Genomic DNA, 22,188 nt, shown 5'->3' with positions numbered 1-22,188 from the left:
TGTATGTATTAGTGTAGCCAGAGTGTATAGACAAATTTCAGCATGGGTATCTGTGGATAAGTTATTGTTTTAGTATAGACAGCTTGCAGTGTATACGAGCTTCAGTATAGACACCTAAACCAAATGTCTCGATTTAGGCGGTTTGAGGGGACTAACAGACCATGTTGCCAGTCGCACATTTGTCTCAACTCGCATCTTAAGTGATGGGCATGCCTCTGGGGGATGTGGCACGCCTCCCAATATGGCGTGACCACATCTTTTTTGCATCCGATTACCTCAGGGAAAATGTTGGAAGGTATGTAGACAGTTTGTCGTGTATGTGTGTATCAGTATCGACAGGTTACAGTGCTTATATCACTACAAACAGGTTTTAGTTTGTGTATCATTGTTTGTACTTCCCCTGTTCCCCGTTCTTCCCCATCCTATACTCTGTCTAATCCTCAGCTCCCTCCTATCCTAATTTACGTCCACTCCTCCCCATCTTCCCCATCCTCCCTGCTCAATATCCCTACCTCTGCTGCTCCATCACCACCACAATATTTCCTCCTCTGCTACTCGCCTGGACCACTAAGTCTAATGTCTCATTTACTTCTATCGTCTCTCATTACCCCTCCCATCCAGAATGTAAGCTCTCACGAGTAAGCTCTCATATCTGTCCACTCTTTGTCTTTCTGCTGTTGTCATGTCTTATGCTGATTTTTTTTTATTTATGCAATGTGATTTGTTGTGTTTAATTGCATCCATGCATTCATTTTTCTTCTGTTTGTACCCATGTACCTGTTATGCTTACGGTTTTCTTGTATGTCATCTTTGTATGATTATGTCAGGCGCCACGGAATGTGTGGTGCTACAAAAATAAACAATGATGATGATTGTATAATTAGAACAGACTACAGGTCAAAACAGGTTACACTACAGAGTTTGGAACTATCGGTATAGAGAGATTGTAATGTTTGTATCATTACAGACAAGTTGCATTATCTGTCTGTCAGAGTAATGGTGTAGACAATGCCTGCGCGTTCAAGTAAACATAGAGAGAGTGTGCAGATGGTGTATCAGTATACAGTGGCTGCAGTGTACGTATCAGTATAAAAATGTTTAGGATGCAGGAGAAGGACGCAGTGAAAGTGCTCAGCAGCACTGATCGTGCCGGGGGCGCCCCCACCCCCGACCGATCAATACTGCTGCTGAGCACTTTCAAGGGCCCCCTGGATGCCATAGGCCCCTGGGCTGTAGCCCAGTTAGCCCTATGGTTAATCCGGCCCTGCTATCAGTGTGCAAGTATCGGTGTAGACAATTGGCAGTGTGCTGGTATGAAGATAGACAGGTTGCAGTGTGTGTGATATCACTATCAATAGGCTGCTGTGTGTAGCTATCAGTCTAAAGATACTGCAGTGTACGTCTCATAGAAAGGTTGCATTGTGTGTGTCTATTTCTGTGCTAGTATCAATACAATCAGATTGCAGTGTGCAAGTAATAGTACAGACAGGCTGCATGTGCTTGAGTGTCAGTACAGAATGGGTGGCACTGTGTGTATCACTATAAACTAGAGATGCTCACTGACCCCCGTGAACTGGTTTTGGTTTTTCCACACAGCAGTGGCAGAAAAGAAAAGTGGTGCAAGATGGAATTGTTTTTGGATCATGAAACCAGTTAGGGTTCATTTGATCGCTCCACCTGTTTCTTGGATAACTGAGGTAATTCTACAGCTAATACTTGGCAACGAACACTGACCAAGTCCCCCACCCCCACTTCCCGGGATGCGTACTTTTATCAGACCCAGACCAATCCAGGGTGCCAGACAATGCACTAAAAAGAGCCATTGTAATTCCCAGCAAAAAGCGAGTTCATCATTGAGCTTTGAATCAGCCCCAATTCCGACAAAATTATAATCTAGTTAGGTACCTTTGATGTAAAGTGTAGATTACAAACACTTTATCAAACAGCATCAAAGTGGAAGGTAATACATATACACGTCTTTTTAGACATTCATGCTTACATTACTGTGGCTTTACAAACGCCACAAATGGCTAGACAACTGTTGTTGGATTTGGGTAAAAATAATTCCAAACATAAGAAGTGTATTTTTTGGTCTTATGTCCAGACATGACAATGGCCTTCTTCTTATCACGTGCCAGAAATGGCCTTCTTCTTATCACGTGCCAGAACTGCTTCCACCGGTGCAGGACTTACACAAACAACATCATCCTCATCAACATCCCCTTCATCCTGTTGCAATTCCAAAGTGGCATACTCAATTGGTGTACCACCGGCTACACTTGGGCTCTTCAGGCATGGTCAGAATTACATATAGCACTCAAGAATAGACTCTCCTCAGGGATTTGTGTCATTTATGAATTTGAACATACATTTTCCTCTAATGCCTTACTGTTTTCTTCCAGCTCTGCTTTTACACGTAAAAGTATTTGGACACCACTTTTGGAGTCCGAATGACAAGGTCTTGCTTGGTCACGAGTCACGACTGACTTTACAAGAAGATGCCTCAGTGACAGTTGCAGAACTCGTACTCATAGAGAAAGGCGAAGGCCTCATTCTTTCTTTGCCGCTGGGTGTGTAGAATGGCATGTTGACAATTTTATTTTTTTCTGCAGATAATTTTGCCTGGATTACAGGTCTTTTTTTCTTGACCAAGGTTAAAGGTGTTAGTTTACCTTTTTGTTCCCCTGACTTAAAAACACTATCGACTTTTACATAGGCTTTACCAGATGACGTAGTGGGATTACTATCATGATGACTGGTGGCAGCAGCTGCTTGGTGCTCCTGCTCTTCTGTGTACTTTTGTGAATCCATTTTGATAACAACGTACACTTTGACTGCAAATTCAGAAGGAAAGCCTGCCAGCCCTAGTATTTGTATTTCAGCAATGACAATTAGCAAAGGAGCTCTTCTCTTTGTGTGTAACATATATAACACCGTACAATTTTACTGCATATTTACACCAGGCCTACCAGCACTAGTATTTGTATTTCAGCAATGACAATTAGCAATGGAGCAATGGAGCTCTCCTCTTTGTGTGTAACGTATATAACACCGTACAATTTGACTGCAGATTTACACCAAGCCTGCAAGCAATAGTATTTGTATTTCAGCGATGACAATAACAATGGAGCACTGGTGTTCTCCTCTTTGTGTGTTACCTATATAACAACCGTACATTATTGGACTGCAGATTTAGAAGACCAAACCTGCCCTATTAAATCTATTTCAGCAATGACAATTAGCAATGGAGCAATGGAGCTCTCCTGAATGTCACTGGAGACTTTGAAGAACACTGCTACCCCCTCCTCTTTCTATTTTATGTTGCTGCCCAACTACTCTACAGACTGTGCTACCCCTTCTGTGTCCCTCTGAAATGGCGCTGGATCGCCATGGAGGGTGTTACTTATAGAATCCAAAACTAACGAGATCCGACAACGTAACAATGACGTTTTGCCTCATTTTCAATTTAGAAAAAGCACGAAAGTACCGAGCCGGCTCGGCTCGGTACTTGGATCTGCTAAGTTCGTGTATGTTCGGTTCTCGGGGAACCGAGCCTGAGCATCTTTACTATAAACAGGTTGTAATGTGTGTAGATATCGGTATAGCTAAATAGGTTACGTTACTTTCAGTCCCTATTATTTTGTATTATCACATTATGTGGATAGCAGCACATTATCAGGTATATCAGTTTGCACAGGTGCCAGTCTTTGGATGACACCATACAGTACTGGGTCTATGCACTATTCAAAGTATTTAGTTATTCATAGCACATGAACACCAGCATAAAGATTTGTGTTTGTAGATACATTAAAATATTGGTGCGGATTTAGAGTTAGATATAAATGTTGTTTTCCATGCTTGTTAAATACTGAATTCCAGTGCATTCTGCACACACAAAGTGGGCAGCTCTACGTTTACATTGGGTTTTATAGCAGGACATAGTCATGCCCCCTCACTGCTCTGAATAGGGATATGCATTTAACATGTTCCCACTGGAGTAAAAAAAAATATTTGTAATGGTGTAAATTTTACACCCAGTATCTGGATTTGTTCCAAATTTGCCATTGGTCGCATTATGTGGTCTTCATAAGATAAGAATGTATTGTTTCCTTATAAGTTACATAGAAGCAGCCAATAGTGTGTGCTTCATAGCAATTCAGGTTTAGAAATGTTAATGAATATTGTTAATGTAGATTGATAACAGGTAATTGTGATTCAGGGAAGTGATGCTTAGTTGTTCATATACTGTAACCGGCCATCTTGTTTTTCAGATATTCATTAACAATGACTGGCATCAATCAGTGAGCAGGAGAACATTCCCTGTGTACAACCCAGCTACTGACGAGAAGATCTGTGATGTGCAGGAGGCAGATAAGGTAAGGGCAGCCAGCAATTCACACCAATAAACCAAATTATTTACAGGTCCATGCAACCCTGTGGCTAGCTAGACACACGGTCCTCTCACTAACCACCGGCCACTGTCTGGCGTCAGTCGCCTCACCCATAACACAAAGCAGCCATTTATGCCTCCTCCCCAGTACTAACTAGCTTAACCCTTAGATAATTACTCCCATATGCCCCACCTGTAACACTCTGCTCTTTGTGTAGAGAAATGTGGAGTTGTAACCCAGCATGAGCCTACAGACTGCCAGAGGGTTACCAGTCTCTACCTTAAAGGTCTGTGGAAAACTGCTCTTTTTGCCATATACTCTTCCCCTTAGCTACGTCAACTCGGGCGAAGCGGACACTGCGGGGCACATGTTTACGGGAGAGTGCATCCTTATTTTTAACTCCTGCTCTATGATCTACCATAAAATGGAAAGGCTGCATTGCCAAGAACCACCGGGGTCACTCTGGCATTGACATCTCTATTTACCTGCATCCATGTTAATGGAGCTTGGTCCGTCACTAGGGTAAACTCCCTACCTAAGAAGTTATAGCGGAGGGCTTCCCCAGCCTATTTGATGGTGAGGCGCTCCTGTTCAACAGTCGCATAATCCTTCTCTCTAGGTAAGAGCTTGCGACTGAGTTACCAGGATTTCTCCTTTCCATCCACCTTTTGTGACAGTACCACGCCCAGACCTACTCCCGAGGCATTAGTCTGCAGATAAAATTTCTTAATGAAATCACATGATTGTAGCACCAGTGCTGAACATAAATAGATAGGTAAACAGATATTAGATAGAATAGATATTAGATAGATAGATAGATAGATAGATAGATATTAGATGATTGGTTGGTAGATAGATAGATAGATGAGCAGACCCGGAAAGATGGAGGCGCCCAGCCTGGACCGAGTGGAGGGCAGCAGCGGGTAAGTATGCCGGGGATCGGGGATCTGGCCAAGCGTGTGATAGATAGATAGATAGATATTAAATGATTGGTTAATAGATAGATAGATAGATAGATAGATAGATAGATAGATAGATAGATAGAAAATATAATAGATATGAGATAGGATAGATAGATAGATAGATAGATAGATAGATAGATAGATAGATAGATTGATTGATATGCAATAGAATAGATTATAGATTGATAAATAGATAGATATCAGATAGAATAGATAGATATATATGAGATAAGATAGATAGATAGATAGATAGATAGATAGATATTAAATGATTGGTTGGTAGATAGATAGATAGATAGATAGATAGATAGATAGATAGATAGATAGATAGAAGATATAATAGATATGAGATAGGATAGATAGATAGATATATAGATAGATAGATAGATAGATAGAAGATATAATAGATATGAGATAGGATAGATAGATAGATAGATAGATAGATAGATAGATAGATAGATAGATATGCGATAGAATAGATTATAGATTGATAGATAGATAGATAGATATGAGATAGAATAGATAGATAGATATGAGATAGAATAGATAGATAGATATGAGATAGAATAGATAGATAGATATGAGATAGAATAGATAGATAGATATGAGATAGAATAGATAGATAGATAGATATGAGATAGGATAGATAGATAGATAGATAGATAGATAGATAGATAGATAGATAGATATGCGATAGAATAGATTATAGATTGATAGATAGATAGATAGATAGATAGATAGATAGATAGATATGAGATAGAATAGATAGATAGATATGAGATAGGATAGATAGAATAGATAGATAGATAGATAGATAGATAGATAGATATGAGATTAGATAGATAGATATGAGATAGGATAGATAGATAGATATATAGAATATATGATAGATTGATAGATAGATATGAGATAGAATAGATAGATAGATAGATAGATAGATAGATATGAGATAGAATAGATATATAGATATGAGATAGATAGATAGATAGATAGATAGATAGATAGATAGATATGAGATAGAATAGATAGATAGGTATGAGATAGAATAAATAGATAGATAGATAGATAGATATATAGATAGATAGATATGAGATAGGATAGATAGATAGATAGATAGATAGATAGATAGATAGATAGATAGATAGATAGATATGAGATAAGATAGATAGATAGATAGATAGATAGATAGATAGATAGATATGAGATAGAATAGATAGATAGATATGAGATAGAATAGATAGATAGATAGATAGATAGATAGATAGATAGATAGATAGATAGAAATGAGATAGGATAGATAGATAGATAGATATAGATAGATAGATATGCGATAGAATAGATTATAGATTGATAGATAGATATGAGATTAGATAGATAGATATGAGATAGGATAGATAGATAGATAGAATATATGATAGATTGATAGATAGATATGAGATAGAATAGATTGATAGATAGATATGAGATAGAATAGATAGATAGATAGATATGAGATAGAATAGATAGATAGGTATGAGATAGAATAAATAGATAGATAGATAGATAGATAGATAGATAGATAGATAGATATGAGATAAGATAGATAGATAGATAGATAGATAGATAGATAGATAGATAGATATGAGATAGAATAGATAGATAGGTATGAGATAGAATAAATAGATAGATAGATAGATAGATAGATAGATATGAGATAGGATAGATAGATAGATAGATAGATAGATAGATATGAGATAAGATAGATAGATAGATAGATAGATAGATAGATAGATAGATAGATAGATAGATAGATAGATATGAGATAGGATAGATAGATAGATAGATATGAGATAGGATAGATAGAATAGATAGATAGATAGATAGATAGATAGATAGATAGATAGATAGATAGATAGATAGATAGATAGAGATATGAGATAAGATAGATAGATAGATAGATAGATAGATAGATATGAGATAAGATAGATAGGTAGATAGATAGATAGATAAATAGATAGATAGATAGATAGATAGATAGATATGAGATAGGATAGATAGATAGATAGATAGATAGATAGATAGATAGATAGATAGATAGATAGATAGATAGATATGAGATAGAATAGGTAGATAGATAGATAGATAGATAGATAGATAGATAGATAGATAGATAGATAGATAGATAGATATGAGATAGAATAGATAGATAGATAGATAGACATGAGATAGGATAGATAGAATAGATAGATAGATAGATAGATAGATAGAGATATGAGATAAGATAGATAGATAGATATGAGATAAGATAGATAGATAGATAGATAGATAGATAGATAGATAGATAGATATGAGATAAGATAGATAGGTAGATAGATAGATAGATAAATAGATAGATAGATAGATAGATAGATAGATAGATAGATAGATATGAGATAGGATAGATAGATAGATAGATAGATAGATAGATAGATAGATAGATAGATATGAGATAGAATAGGTAGATAGATAGATAGATAGATAGATAGATAGATAGATAGATAGATAGATAGATAGATAGATAGATATGAGATAGAATAGATAGATAGATAGATAGATATGAGATAGGATAGATAGAATAGATAGATAGATAGATAGATAGATAGATAGATAGAGATATGAGATAAGATAGATAGATAGATATGAGATAAGATAGATATGTAGATAGATAGATAGATAGATAGATAGATAGATAGATAGATATGAGATAGAATAGATAGATAGATAGATAGATAGATAGATAGATAGATAGATAGATAGATAGATAGATAGATATGAGATAGGACAGATAGATAGATAGATAGATAGATAGATAGATAGATAGATAGATAGATAGATATGCGATAGAATAGATTATAGATTGATTGATAGATAGATATGAGATTAGATAGATAGATAGATATGAGATAGGATAGATAGATAGATAGATATGAGATAGGATAGATAGAATAGATAGATAGATAGATAGATAGATAGATAGATAGATAGATAGAGATATGAGATAAGATAGATAGATAGATAGATAGATAGATAGATAGATAGATAGATATGAGATAAGATAGATAGGTAGATAGATAGATAGATAGATAGATAGATAGATAGATAGATAGATATGAGATAAGATAGATAGGTAGATAGATAGATAGATAGATAGATAGATAGATAGATAGATAGATAGATAGATAGATAGATATGAGATAGAATAGGTAGATAGATAGATAGATAGATAGATAGATAGATAGATAGATAGATAGATAGATATGAGATAGAATAGATAGATAGATAGATAGATAGATAGATAGATAGATAGATAGATAGATAGATAGATATGAGATAGGATAGATAGAATAGATAGATAGATAGATAGATAGAGATATGAGATAAGATAGATAGATAGATAGATAGATAGATAGATAGATAGATAGATAGATAGATAGATATGAGATAAGATAGATATGTAGATAGATAGATAGATAGATAGATAGATAGATAGATAGATAGATAGATAGATAGATATGAGATAGAATAGATAGATAGATAGATAGATAGATAGATAGATAGATAGATAGATAGATAGATAGATAGATAGATATGAGATAGAATAGATAGATAGATAGATAGATAGATAGATATGAGATAGGACAGATAGATAGATAGATAGATAGATAGATAGATAGATAGATAGATAGATAGATATGCGATAGAATAGATTATAGATTGATAGATAGATAGATATGAGATTAGATAGATAGATAGATATGAGATAGGATAGATAGATAGATAGATATATAGATAGATAGATAGATATGAGATAGAATAGATAGATAGATATGAGATAGGATAGATAGATAGATAGATAGATAGATAGATAGATAGATAGATAGATAGATAGATATGAGATAGGATAGATAGATAGATAGATAGATAGATAGATAGATAGATAGATAGATAGATAGATATATAGATAGAATATATGATAGATAGATAGATAGATATGAGATAGGATAGATAGTTAGATAGATAGATATGAGATAGGATAGATAGATATGAGATAGATAGATATGAGATAGACTAGATAGATAGATTTTAGACAGGTGGATAGACAGATATATATTAGATGATAGATAGATAGATAGATAGATAGATAGATAGATAGATAGATAGATATGAGATAGAATAGATAGATAGATATGAGATAGATAGATAGATAGATAGATAGATAGATAGATAGATAGATAGATAGATAGATAGATATGAGATAGGATAGATAGTTAGATAGATAGATATGAGATAGGATAGATAGATATGAGATAGATAGATATGAGATAGACTAGATAGATAGATTTTAGACAGGTGGATAGACAGATATATATTAGATGATAGATAGATAGATAGAAAGATAGATAGATAGATAGATAGATAGATAGATAGATAGATAGGTAGATTCACTATATGGACAAAAGTATTTGCACACTTGACTTTTACACCAACAGGGACTGTAATGACATTGTATTCAAATACATGTACTTTACTATGGAGTTGGTCCCTCTTTTGCAGCGATAACAGCGTCATCTCTTCTTGGAAGGCTTTCCACAAGATGTTGGAGTGTTTCTGTGGGAATGTGCCCATTCATTCTGTAGAGCATTTATGAGGTCAGGCACAGATGTTGGACCAGAAGGCCTGGCTCACAATCTCCATTTTAGTTCATCCCCTTCTAAATAACGTTGAAATTTCTGTTTGTCCTTTGATTTGTGCCACCTAAGGTATAATGATCCATTGGTTCTACCTTCAATATATTCCACATGTTAGCCCAGCAACATGAAATATACTACCTCTTTACTATTTATCCCATATCTGTCTTTCTGCATAGAAAGTAATTTGTGAGGCTTACCTGCTGAAGATTCAGCGATGCTCTCCAGGGACAGAACGACTCTCAGTTTACAGTTGCACATGACAGAATCCCTCAACTGTATTCAGCTTCCTCCTTTTATCGGTAATACGAATCAGCATAGGACGAAGGATCAGCTTAGAGTGGAATACAGGCATCTTCTGGCAGAGAACAGTTTGGCTTTGTTCATGTTTGTTTATTATCAAAACACCTATCTACAGCCGAGCTGGACTACTTCACCCAGCAGTAAATAGCTTATCCTGAGGGACTAAGGAATAAGGGCCTATCATGGTTTTATTTCATTAACACTCAGAATGGACTCTGGGGTGGACTTTATGGTCTGAGCAAAGTTGGGATCCATGTGTGTCCCGTCTGTATAAAAAGCGGAAGGTGCAGATATTTTGTCTTTACAGTAAACTGTCTCGTGGTCTATAAAGATACCGCCAGTCTTCCTGGTTACGTCAAATTCTTTCTTTGTAAAAAGAAGTAAAAGAGAATGTATTTCATGGGTAATGTGGAGCTAATTTTCCACAATGTTATGGACAATTAACCTCCACTTTCAGATTTATACACTTACATACAGTCTGAAGGTTCTATTTATTAAAAGGTGAAAAAGCCCTATTCACCAGGCCTATACATCAAGGCATGCCAACCAATGGTCACGATTTTAGAGCAACATTCTGATTTGTGGGGACTTAACATTAAAGTGGGTGGATTTGTACCCAAACTTGTTTGTGCACTGAACAGGGGCGGGGGTTATTTTATCCCGCTTTTTGGATTGTAAATGTTGGGTGATACGATCAGCGGGTCTCTGTCAGCAATAGAAATGTTTGCCAGGTCACACCTGCGATAACATCCTCATGCAAAGCAAGGATCAGGATGGCGATAACAGAAGAAAATTAATACAAAAAAATGCTTTAGTCTTTGAATTGTTTCTTTGGGGAATAAGTTATAAAAATATATATTTTTTTATATTTTTTCTTATACTTGTACAGACACAATCCTTGCTTAGAATTGGGAGCTATCGCCTGGCGAGACCCGTCTTATCCAGAGATAGGAGGGCTTATCGCCCTATAATGAGTAGGCGCCTTGATGTGTTACAGATGATTAATTGCTCTCTGGTGTTCCACAGGCAGATGTGGACAAAGCGGTGGAAGCAGCAAGAGCTGCATTCCAGAGGGGATCCCCATGGAGGAGGCTGGATGCCAGCGGTAGGGGAAAGCTGCTTCACAAGCTGGCCGACCTTCTGGAGCGAGACAGAGATATCCTGGCTGTAAGACCATCCATGAACTATCCACTTTACTTACCTTTCAGCAATGTAATATTAGAAGGATTATCATAAGTGATTGCAATTTAGCTTAAGTTGTACATAGGCAATATTTAATATTATTATTATTATTATTATCATATTTTATTTATAAGGTGCAACTAGGGTTCCGCAGCACCGCACATAGGATGACATTGGCTCAAATTCACAGAGGCAGTGGTTGTGAAAAATGGAGGAAACAAGACATTTTTGAGTTAAACTAGTTTGTTTACATGGAATTCAAAAGCGGCCTACAGCAACCAATCAGATTCTAGTTATCCTTTATTTAGTACATACTACAAAATGACAGCTAGAATCTGATTGGTTGCTATAGGCAACTTCTCAGCTTTTTCAAACCCACAGTTTAGCAAATATACCTTGACGTTTTTAAGAAGTTCATAAAAATTTAGACTATTTCTGCAAAACTTTGTAAAGATCAGTGGTAAATACAAACAAAGTTTTCGTTAATACAGCCAAATGTCTATTTAACAATTCTAAATTTTTATTCTGAATTCAATGCTCAAAAATTTTTTTTTTTGTTTTACATTTTGCTCAGCTCACTGTCGTTTGCAATAATTTCCCAGAATTTCATTTCCTGTTGAGAGTGTAGGTGTGTTCCAAAATGAGGAGCAATTTGTTTATATGAGCTGGTCTCAGTAATGCTGTTCTATAAAAATATAACAAGCCATTATTACCTGGCTTCTGTGGAGAAGAATGTTTTTCTATTTCAGCAACCTTCGTAGCCCTCCATCTAAAATGGCTGAACTTCCTGTTATTAGCACGTGACACAGACAAAAAGAGAACACGTTAAAACTAGTTGAAAATACACACTATGGAGTATATTTACTAAACTGCGGGTTTGAAAAAGTGGAGATGTTGCCTATAGCAACCAATCAGATTCTAGCTGTCATTTTGTAGAATGTACTAAATAAATGCTATCTAGAATCTGATTGGTTGCTATAGGGAACATCTCCACTTTTTCAAACCCGCGGTTTAGTAAATATAGCCCTATGTCTTTATAGATGCACTCCCATAGACTCAATGTTAATAAAACACACAAAAGGCAGCAATCCATGTACATTGTTATTGCTTTCATCATCAGATAACATTATCTGCTTTTTTTGATCGTCTTATTTTTTTAAGAGACAGTAAGGAAGAAAACGTCCTATCTGGTCTCATGAAGCAAAATCACATACAGGCCACCGTTGTATCTACAATACAGGTGGGCAGCACAGTGGCATAGTGGTTAGCACTTCTGCCTCACAGCACTGGCGTCATGAGTTCGATTCCGGACCATGGCCTTATCTGTGTGGAGTCTGTATGTTCTCCCTGTGTTTGCGTGGGTTTCCTCCAGGTGCTCCGGTTTCCTCCCACACTCCAAAAACATACGGGTAGGTTAATTGGCTGCTATTAAAAATTGACCCTAGTCTCTGCCTGTCTGTCTATCTCACTCTTTGTCTGTCTGTGTGAGTGTGTGTCTATATTAGGGAATTTAGACTGTAAGTTCCAATGGGGCAGGAACTGATGTGAGTGACTTCTCTGTACAGAGCTGCGGAATTAGTGGCGCTATATAAATAAATGATGATGAGGATAATAGGCCTGTTCATGGAACAGCAGTGAACTGAATGTGTTACTTTTTGGTAGTTTGAGCCATTTGCCTATTTATCCCGGCAACATAGATAAGGCATAGTTGCTAGCATTTTATTTCTACAGAAACTTTACTGTTGAACAAGTGCATAGAAGACTGCCTAGCAGGATACCCATCATGACATGTTTACTAGTCTTGGATATAATGCAGTGTTAATGCACTTTAAATACAGCTGTTCAATACACATTAAGTTATAAAACATGCAGAAGAATAAACTAGTGAGAATCACATTCAGTACACAAAACAAGAGGAGTTGTGTTCTACACTTTGTCATTGTATTGGAAAATCCTAGAAAATCCTAACAATTTGGGACTGTTCCTGGACATTAGCGATATGTAGAATTTACATTGATGTTATTGAGAAAGCCCTTCTCCAGCACATACGCTGAACGCAGCCTTAAGAAATAGCGGAACTCAGCTTTTCATGTAGGGTTGACAACCCAGCATCAAGTTACACAAAATACTCTTAAATACATTGGAAGACAAGTTTTATAGGTATCTAATGCTTAAAAGACCCAGTTCTGTTTCATATCAGACATTCACCACTGGTGTAACTCTTGAACCTACATACGACATTCCAGTGCATTTCCTCACTGAACCAACATTGTTTTGCAGACTCTAGAAACAATGGACACTGGAAAACCTTTTCTGCTTGCCTATTTCGTAGACCTGGAGGCCTGTATCCGGACTCTACGCTATTTTGCTGGCTGGGCTGATAAAATACAGGGAAGGACAATCCCAGTGGGTACGTTCATATATTGTTTATGGCTTTGGATTTCTGGCTACTATTCCCTCTAGCTTTGGAAATGATATGATAGTGCTAAAATATCTTCACAAAAGTCCTTTGTACTGAACAACAGAACATTAATGCAGTAACCTGATCTATTATCCAATTACTGCTGTTCATTTATTATAATTATTATTAGCAACAACCAAATAACAAATCAGAACCCAGTTCATTAACGCTGTACAGTTTTACAAGTAATAGCCTATTTTCCATATAAAAAGAAAAAGATATAAGTTTGCATCTTGTGAACTTGACGACAGATACACACAGACTCCTGTTTTCCACGTGGTACACTCAATTCAAGCTGCGTTCTCAACAATGGTTGTAAAATTAGAGATTATTGAGTTCCACACTGAGCATGTCAGTATACCCTGACAATGTACGAACACAATGAACTATGGACACCACAAATAACATTGCTGATGCAAGAGGCCATGTACAAACCAATAAATAAAAGTTGTCTGAAGATGTAATTATTTTACAATGCCATATCCCTCAACCATTATTTCATTTTAAAACTCACCGCTATACCACCATCAATTTGAGTAGTGTTGTGCTTCCTGAACAGTGACATATTAAAACGCTAATTATAATGGAGAATTGACAAGTAGTCTGTGTACGTTGCTTTACCGTCAGTTCTCTTACCCACGGGCCGGTTCATAATTGTTGCATTGTGTTTAATCTCTTGCCAAGCATTGATCTTCGCCGGAACACAAACTATTATCACAGTTGTTACATGATGTTATAATTAGCAACAAAGGTCATGTTTTGAAAGTGTCTCCTACTTTCCCCTTGTAACGGTATGGACACTCCACCTAGCAGTATGAGGTTGAACTGCAGACCATGTGAAATGTACAATCCTGGCACACACAAAGTAAAGAAAACATAGTGGCAGGTTTTATCTCCTGCCAAGTATTCACAAGCTTTTATCTTTCGTATTGACCTGTATAGTTGTGTGAAGGTTTATTTGTATCATAATGTATTTCTGTGTTCTTTTAGATGAAAGTTATCTCTGCTACACCGTACATGAGCCGATGGGAGTGTGTGGGGCCATCACACCTGTGAGTATCCATTGTGTATGACAACCAAGGCCATTAGCTATGGCTATGAATCGGGATGGGGTTTACAGCGCATCTTATCAGGCCACCCTAATGCTGTGATACACATTTGTATGTTTCAGTGGAACTTCCCCCTTATGATGCTGATCTGGAAGATGGGTCCTGCTCTGTGCTGTGGGAACACAATGGTGATCAAGCCAGCTGAGCAGACTCCACTCACATCCCTCTACATAGGGTCTTTAATCGAAGAGGTAGGTGTGACATGTCCCACACTGGAAGACCTGGACTATGCTTTATAAAACATTAAATCGGATCTATATACTGTACATGAGTGCTGTATGGTGTTTATAGATTATATATTGCACATTATATTGATCTTGCTATTCTTGCAGGCTGGGTTCCCTCCTGGGGTAGTTAATATATTGCCAGGATTTGGACCCACGGCTGGGTCTGCCATCTCTCACCACCCTGACATTGACAAAGTAGCTTTCACTGGCTCTACAGAGGTAAGTGTTGGCAAATGAACACCTACAGTAGAATTGTGGTGCATTCATTAGCCTAGGGCTCTCATGTGTCCTTGTTTTCTGTGCTTGTTTCATTGAAATGTTTAACTAGATTATATTACCAGAATTCATACTCTTAATAGCCAGGCTCTGCCTGGATAAATAAGAACTGGTTTCTATAGGTGTTATATCACTCAAAAGAACACGAGTTGGGCTCAGCAAAGTTCATGTGACATAGGTGTCCTAATTTTGTCTCTTAAATAGCGATTTGATCCAGTTATTACCTTTAATACTCAGTAATAGCATTTATACACAGCATCACATCTGTACATAAACATATTTTTGATTGTATACTGGGTTCCTTTTCCTTTTTTTCTGAGCATTTATGTCAATATATTATGTATGATAATGGAGACTTCAATTCTCACAACTCCTACATAATTTGTACTTTGATCCACAGATTATTATTACTATGTAATAATAAAATCTTAGTTTTATGTATTTGGACTGTGTATAGTTCCATTGTCATATGTGGCTTAATTCTTCAAGGGTCACTATACAGACTCTGGTTATATAAAAAAAAGTATGGCTGGCCTTTGGGTGCTTCAACTATTATGTATGGGTAGTGCGCCATCTAGAATTTCATACAAATTAATACATGTCATATGCACTAGTGAAGATCAAGACATGGTATCTTAAATTGTCTAGGAATTAGGCATATTAAGAGAAATTCACAAGAAAAGTATTGAATAAAAAGCATTGAATAAGAAGCAGGCACACAAGAATGTTGCACAAACAGCTGATCGGGCAAACTTTACATTCAGGGATTTTTGTCATCTTATAGCAGCCTCCAACTGCAAAAAGAAAAAAAATGAAATATGACATTTTTTTACATCAAATACATTTTCAAAAATGTACCTAAGTATTTGTTATGATCTTTGTGTACCCAGATTGGCAAATTAATCAAAGAAGCGGCCTCGGCAAGTAATCTGAAACGTGTCACTCTGGAACTCGGGGGGAAAAACCCATGCATTGTCTTTGCAGACGCTGATTGTGAGTTACAATATATTAACTCGAGCTGTTTAACTTTTCTTCTCTTATGAAGCTAACAAAAAATGCCCCGTCACCTTTCTCTGTTCTGCGGCAGCACACTAAATGCAAGTCCCTGTCGGCAGAGACCAGGCTGAGGATGCTGTCCAGGAACTCCTATTGTGTTTAAAACTCAATCAGAGCGGCTTGGCAGGATTCACTGTCTGCCTCTCAGCAAACAGGGACATTTATACTGTGTGCGGCTGCAGCCTGCTAGGGGAGGGGTGATTGTTCCGCCCTGGATCCGCCACTGCGTGGATTATAAATTAACCCCTGGAATCTGGGCCAAATCTGAATTCTTCACTAAAATCATTCTCTAGCAAATGTTCTTAAAAATATATGTGATGAGGGTCGTATATAAAAGACCTCAAGGTTTCCAAGTCTCAGTATATGTTAAAGGATATATGGTGGTAAATGTATTAACCTCCGGTTTCTTCAACTCCCGCGAGTTCGGTGTCTTCGGCGCTTAAATTTAAAGTGGCGCTGCCTTGTAAAGGGAAGTTTCCCTTTAGAAGGCAGCGCCGCTTTAAATTTAAGCGCCGAAGACACTGAACTCGCGGGAGTTGAAGAAACCGGAGGTTAATACATTTACCCCATGGTGTTATGATGTATTAACTCAGCAGCGATCAGAGTGACTAGTATAGACTAGCAGTAGGTTTATTTAAAAGGATAGCAATTATCAAATAGGACCAGATATGAGGTATGAGAGGTATGAATTATCTGTGAATGTTCTAATAATTAAACAGGAGTGAATTTCTGATATGAAATGGAAATTTGTGCCTCCATAAATGAGTTATAAAGCCTGACTTTCAATGGTCTTTTCAGTTTTTTGGAAAATCACCTGATATTAGTAATTGAAAATGAACTGATCCCGCTATGTTTTACAATTTAACTTCAGCAGCAATATAATCTAAATATGTTGTTTAGTTTGTATTTTAATGAACCAGCAATACTAAATAGGAATGTATAATTGAATTAAACAAGCGTATCAATTTTTTAATACTAAAGAAATGCAATCAGTAAAAGACATTGAATATCCAATTGTAAAGCGCTACGGAATTTGCTGGCGCTATATAAATAAATGATGATGATGATGATGAATATGGGCTGACTGATTCTCTGGTTTGACGTAAACCCAGAGACCTTGAGATTCACAACAAGAAAACTGTCCAGTTATGTTAGAATAATGGGAAAGCTGAAATTCTTTTAATGTCTACATAAGTAATATAGCCGCATATTGCTGTCCTAATCTTATGTCTCTCTGCTGACAGTGGAACAAGCTGTGAAATACGCTCATCAAGGTGTCTTCTTCAACCAAGGCCAATGCTGCACAGCAGCCTCCCGGGTGTTTGTGGAGGAAGCTGTGTATCCAGAGTTTGTCAAACGAAGTGTGGACTATGCCAAAAAGAGGCTTCTTGGGGACCCTTTTGAATTTAATACTGAACAAGGCCCTCAGGTACAGACAGAGATGTGCTGCGTCTATATAATCATTTATAATCGGAAACATTTTATCTGAGTTTGAATACTTTATTGTATGCGTTGACCAGATAGAAAGACTATGAGGGGTGATTATTGGAATATAGGACCTTTCCTGGTCCAGTATATGACACTATTAACCCTCTGTTCTGATAGCTTCCACTTAAATGCTGCAACAAGACTGATCTTCCTCTCTTGGGGCCTGATTCATTAAGGATCTTAACTTGAGAAACTTCTTATTTCAGTCTTCTGGACAAAACCATGTCACAATGCAAGGGGAGCAAATTAGTTTTCTGTTTTGCACATAAGTTAAATACTGCCTGTTTTTTCATGTAGCACACAAATACTTAATAGCTTATTTGTACACTGAAATTTAAAGTTGATATTTGTGTGCTACATGAAAAAACAGGCAGTATTTAACTTATGTGCAAAACAGAAAACTAACTTGCACCCCTTGCATTGTAACATGGTTTTGTCCAGGAGACTGAAATAAGAAGTTTCTCAAGTTAAGATCATTAATGAATCAGGCCCTTGATCCACATCTGCTGCACCACTTTTCAAATCCCTACATTGGCTTCCTGTGTCCTCCAGAATCCAATTAAAATTACTCACCCTTATCTACAAAGCCCTCAGCAACACCACCCCTTCATACATCTCAAATCTCATATCAAAAATACTCTCCCTCCCGCCCTCTTAGATCTACCTCTGACCTGCGCCTTGTCCCGTCTCTGGGGACCACCTCTCACTCAGCCTATAAGATTTCTCGTGTGCCATTAGGATAGAAAAATCAGGCGCTAATAGACAAATACAAATTACAATTCTGCCTATCTGAACTCCCGCTCTCAATGACAGGGATCTGGAACCTGTATAAATATAGAAAATTAAATAGATAATATATAGCTTTGTACAGATATATCATAAACTTATTAAAATAAATTCAATTCAATGATGACGCCAGGCATAACTGACATAAATAGTATCTGCCCAAACATTCAATTAATCATAATACATTAGTCTCATATACACAACATATGAATGTATATGAAATAGTGATTATTCCTACATACAAAATAGGTTTCGACCACTTTAAAGTTAAAATTGATTAACTTATTAGTCCACACCTATTTAGATCTCACAGGTTACCAGTGAAAATAGCAGCTAGTAGATAATCAAAATATTAGGATCAGTTTATAAACTCTCCAATGACTTTAAATGAGACAATCTCAGAAGGTAATTAGCTGCAAAAGAAACTCTCCATATGTGAAGGGAATGGAACCACAGTACAATGGAAATGTAATACAGGTCATGAAATCTGCAGTCAATGTATTAGACCTTCAATATGTCTCTCTGTTGATCCAGAAAGCAGTGTTAGTAGTCCATATATTTTTCTACAATATGCCGGCTAATAACTCAGTGGAAGCTGTAACCACGGTGTGGAGCAAACCTCGGGGATGCATGGGCAATATTTTTTCCGTCAGACCGTAGCCGTCCACTGATGCGTTTCTCCGCCTACTTTTTGCTGCCCTTCGGTTGGAACCGCCAATTACGGAAGAGTAGGCGGAGAAATGTGTCAGTAGACACCAATGTACTGGTGGAAAAAATAATGAGTGATTCATCCGTTTTATTCAAATTCTATCAAAATTAAACTGTCAGTGATATTCGCTGTTAATTGTTACAGCTGTTGCAGCTCTTATATACCTCTTTGTATTGTTCCAAGTTCCATTTGAGAGATTGCAAAGTTCACATTTAATTATTAAGATGTCACATCATCATATTCATGCCAAAAGTGTTTGTATTATGTTCAACCACTTGGAATTAAGGTGATATACACTGATACTTTCTCTTCTCTTCCTTCCTCATGTCCCCCCTCTTTTATACTAGAATAATGTAATGTATTAAATATATAACTTATTTATTCAATATTTCTAAATATTTATGACGGTAAATCATTCATATATTACTACATTTACGTGGTGTATATTCCATAATAAAGTCTGTTAGTAACCATAATAATTTCCAATAATGTGTACAAATTATAACCATAATTACAGAGAAAATACAATGTGCTATGCCTTATGTATATATTAAACATTGATATAGTATTATAAATCGTCATAGATGAATACAACAGTGTAGTCATATATTTGATTCTTATAATAGCTTAAAAGCAGCAAATGTCCATTTCAAGGATACAGTCTCAAATATATTGTTAGTTATAGATGTCATATGATATATGCATACATACTATAGACCAGGAGTGCACAGCCATATTTAGTTTCAGGGCCACATTGAGAGATTGTGCTCATTTGAAGAGGTTGCACTTACTTTTGAACTTGCTCAAAAGTTTTTACCATTGTGCAAGTCTTGATCAGAATAGAAGTTTGTGCACCACACCTCTACAGGAGGTCACATCACATTGGACATGCCATGCTCCTTCCCATAACTAGAGATGAGCGCACTCGGATTTATAAAATCCGAGCCCACCCGAACGTTGCCGATCCGAGTCGGATCCGAGACAGATCCGGGTATTGGCGCCAAATTCAAATCTGAAACTGAGGTTCTGACTCATAATCCCGTTGTCGGATCTCGCGATACTCGGATCCTATAAATTCCCCGCTAGTCGCCGCCATCTTCACTCTGGCATTGATCAGGGTAGAGGGAGGGTGTGTTAGGTGGTCCTCTGTCCTGCTATATCTCGTGCTGTTCAGTTCAGTGCTGTGCTGTGCTGTGCTGTGCTGTGCTCAGTCCAGTGGTGCTGTGTCCTGTGCTCTGTCCTTCTGAGGTCAGTGGTGCTGCTGGGTCCTGTGCTGTGTCCTGTTCAGTCCAGTGGTGCTGTGTCCTGTGCTCTGTGCTTCTAAGGGCATAGTTATTTCCCCAATATTCCCCATGTGTTTAAAAAAATAAAAAAAAGTTATTTAAAAAAATACCAAAAACTAATTAAATTTTTTTTTAATTACCACAAAATTTGCACAACCAATCCTGCAGTATAAGCCCATTGGTACTGCAATATTACCAAGTTCACACATTCAGCAGTAAAAGTCCAGTGGTACTGCAATATTACAAAGTTCACACATTCTGCAGTATCAGTCCAGTGGTGCTGTGTCCTGTGCTCTGTCCTGCTGAGTTCCGTAGTGCTGCTGGGTCCTGTGCTGTGTCCTGTTCAGTCCAGTGGTGCTGTGTCCTGTGCTCTGTGCTTCTAAGGGCATAGTTATTTCCCCATTATTCCCAAGTTTTTAAAAAATAAAAAAAAAGTTATAAAAAAATAAAATAAAAAAATTATTATAACCAAATTTGCAAAACCAATCCAGCAGTATAAGTCCATTGGTACTGCAATATTACCAAGTTCACACATTCTGCAGTATCTTGTGCTACATATAATGGAGACCAAAAATTTGGAGGATAAAGTAGGGAAAGATCAAGACCCACTTCCTCCTAATGCTGAAGCTGCTGCCACTAGTCATGACATAGACGATGAAATGCCATCAACGTCGTCTTCCAAGCCCGATGCCCAATCTCCTAGTACAGGGCATGTAAAATCCAAAAAGCCCAAGTTAAGTAAAAGTAGCAAAAAGAGAAACTTAAAATCATCTGCGGAGAAACGTAAAGTTGCCAATATGCCATTTACGACACGGAGTGGCAAGGAACGGCTTAGGCCCTGGCCCGTGTTCATGACTAGTGGTTCAGCTTCACCCAAGGATCTTTGCCCTCCTCCTCCTCCCCCCCCTACAAAAAATTGAAGACAGTTATGGTGTCAGCAACAAAACAGCAAACAACTCGGCCTTCTAAAGAGAAATTATCACAAATCCCCAAGGCGAGTCCAAGGCTGTTGGTGGTTGCGAAGCCTGACCTTCCCATCACTGTACGGGAAGAGGTGACTCCTTCCACCATTTGCAGCACGCCCTCTGCATATGCTGGAAGGATCACCCACAGTCCAGTTACAGATTTGGCTAATGAAGGTGTGAATGTTGTACACCGGGAGGAGGATATTGATGTAGCTGGGGGTGAGGAGGATGTTGATGATTATGATGCAGACAGATACCAAATTGCCTTTCTCAATTTCTATTTA

General features: G+C 37.2%; 1 protein-coding gene across 1 annotated transcript in view; it reads left to right on the top strand.

Moving 5' to 3' along the window:
- The window catches only part of ALDH1A3 (aldehyde dehydrogenase 1 family member A3), a 34,698-nt gene that overhangs the window by 4,882 nt on the left and 7,628 nt on the right, over nt 1–22,188 (top strand). Inside the window, exons 2-9 of the mRNA XM_075207666.1 lie at nt 4,272–4,376; nt 11,389–11,529; nt 13,825–13,954; nt 14,996–15,057; nt 15,177–15,305; nt 15,447–15,560; nt 16,508–16,610; nt 17,918–18,102. Coding sequence (XP_075063767.1) covers nt 4,272–4,376; nt 11,389–11,529; nt 13,825–13,954; nt 14,996–15,057; nt 15,177–15,305; nt 15,447–15,560; nt 16,508–16,610; nt 17,918–18,102 — 969 coding nt within the window. The remainder of the gene's footprint in view (nt 1–4,271; nt 4,377–11,388; nt 11,530–13,824; nt 13,955–14,995; nt 15,058–15,176; nt 15,306–15,446; nt 15,561–16,507; nt 16,611–17,917; nt 18,103–22,188) is intronic.

This window comes from Mixophyes fleayi, chromosome 4 (assembly GCF_038048845.1).
Source record: "Mixophyes fleayi isolate aMixFle1 chromosome 4, aMixFle1.hap1, whole genome shotgun sequence".
Taxonomy (NCBI): Eukaryota; Metazoa; Chordata; class Amphibia; order Anura; family Limnodynastidae; genus Mixophyes; species Mixophyes fleayi.
Note: the sequence above shows the minus strand (reverse complement) of the source record. Positions and strands in the feature narration are given on the sequence as shown.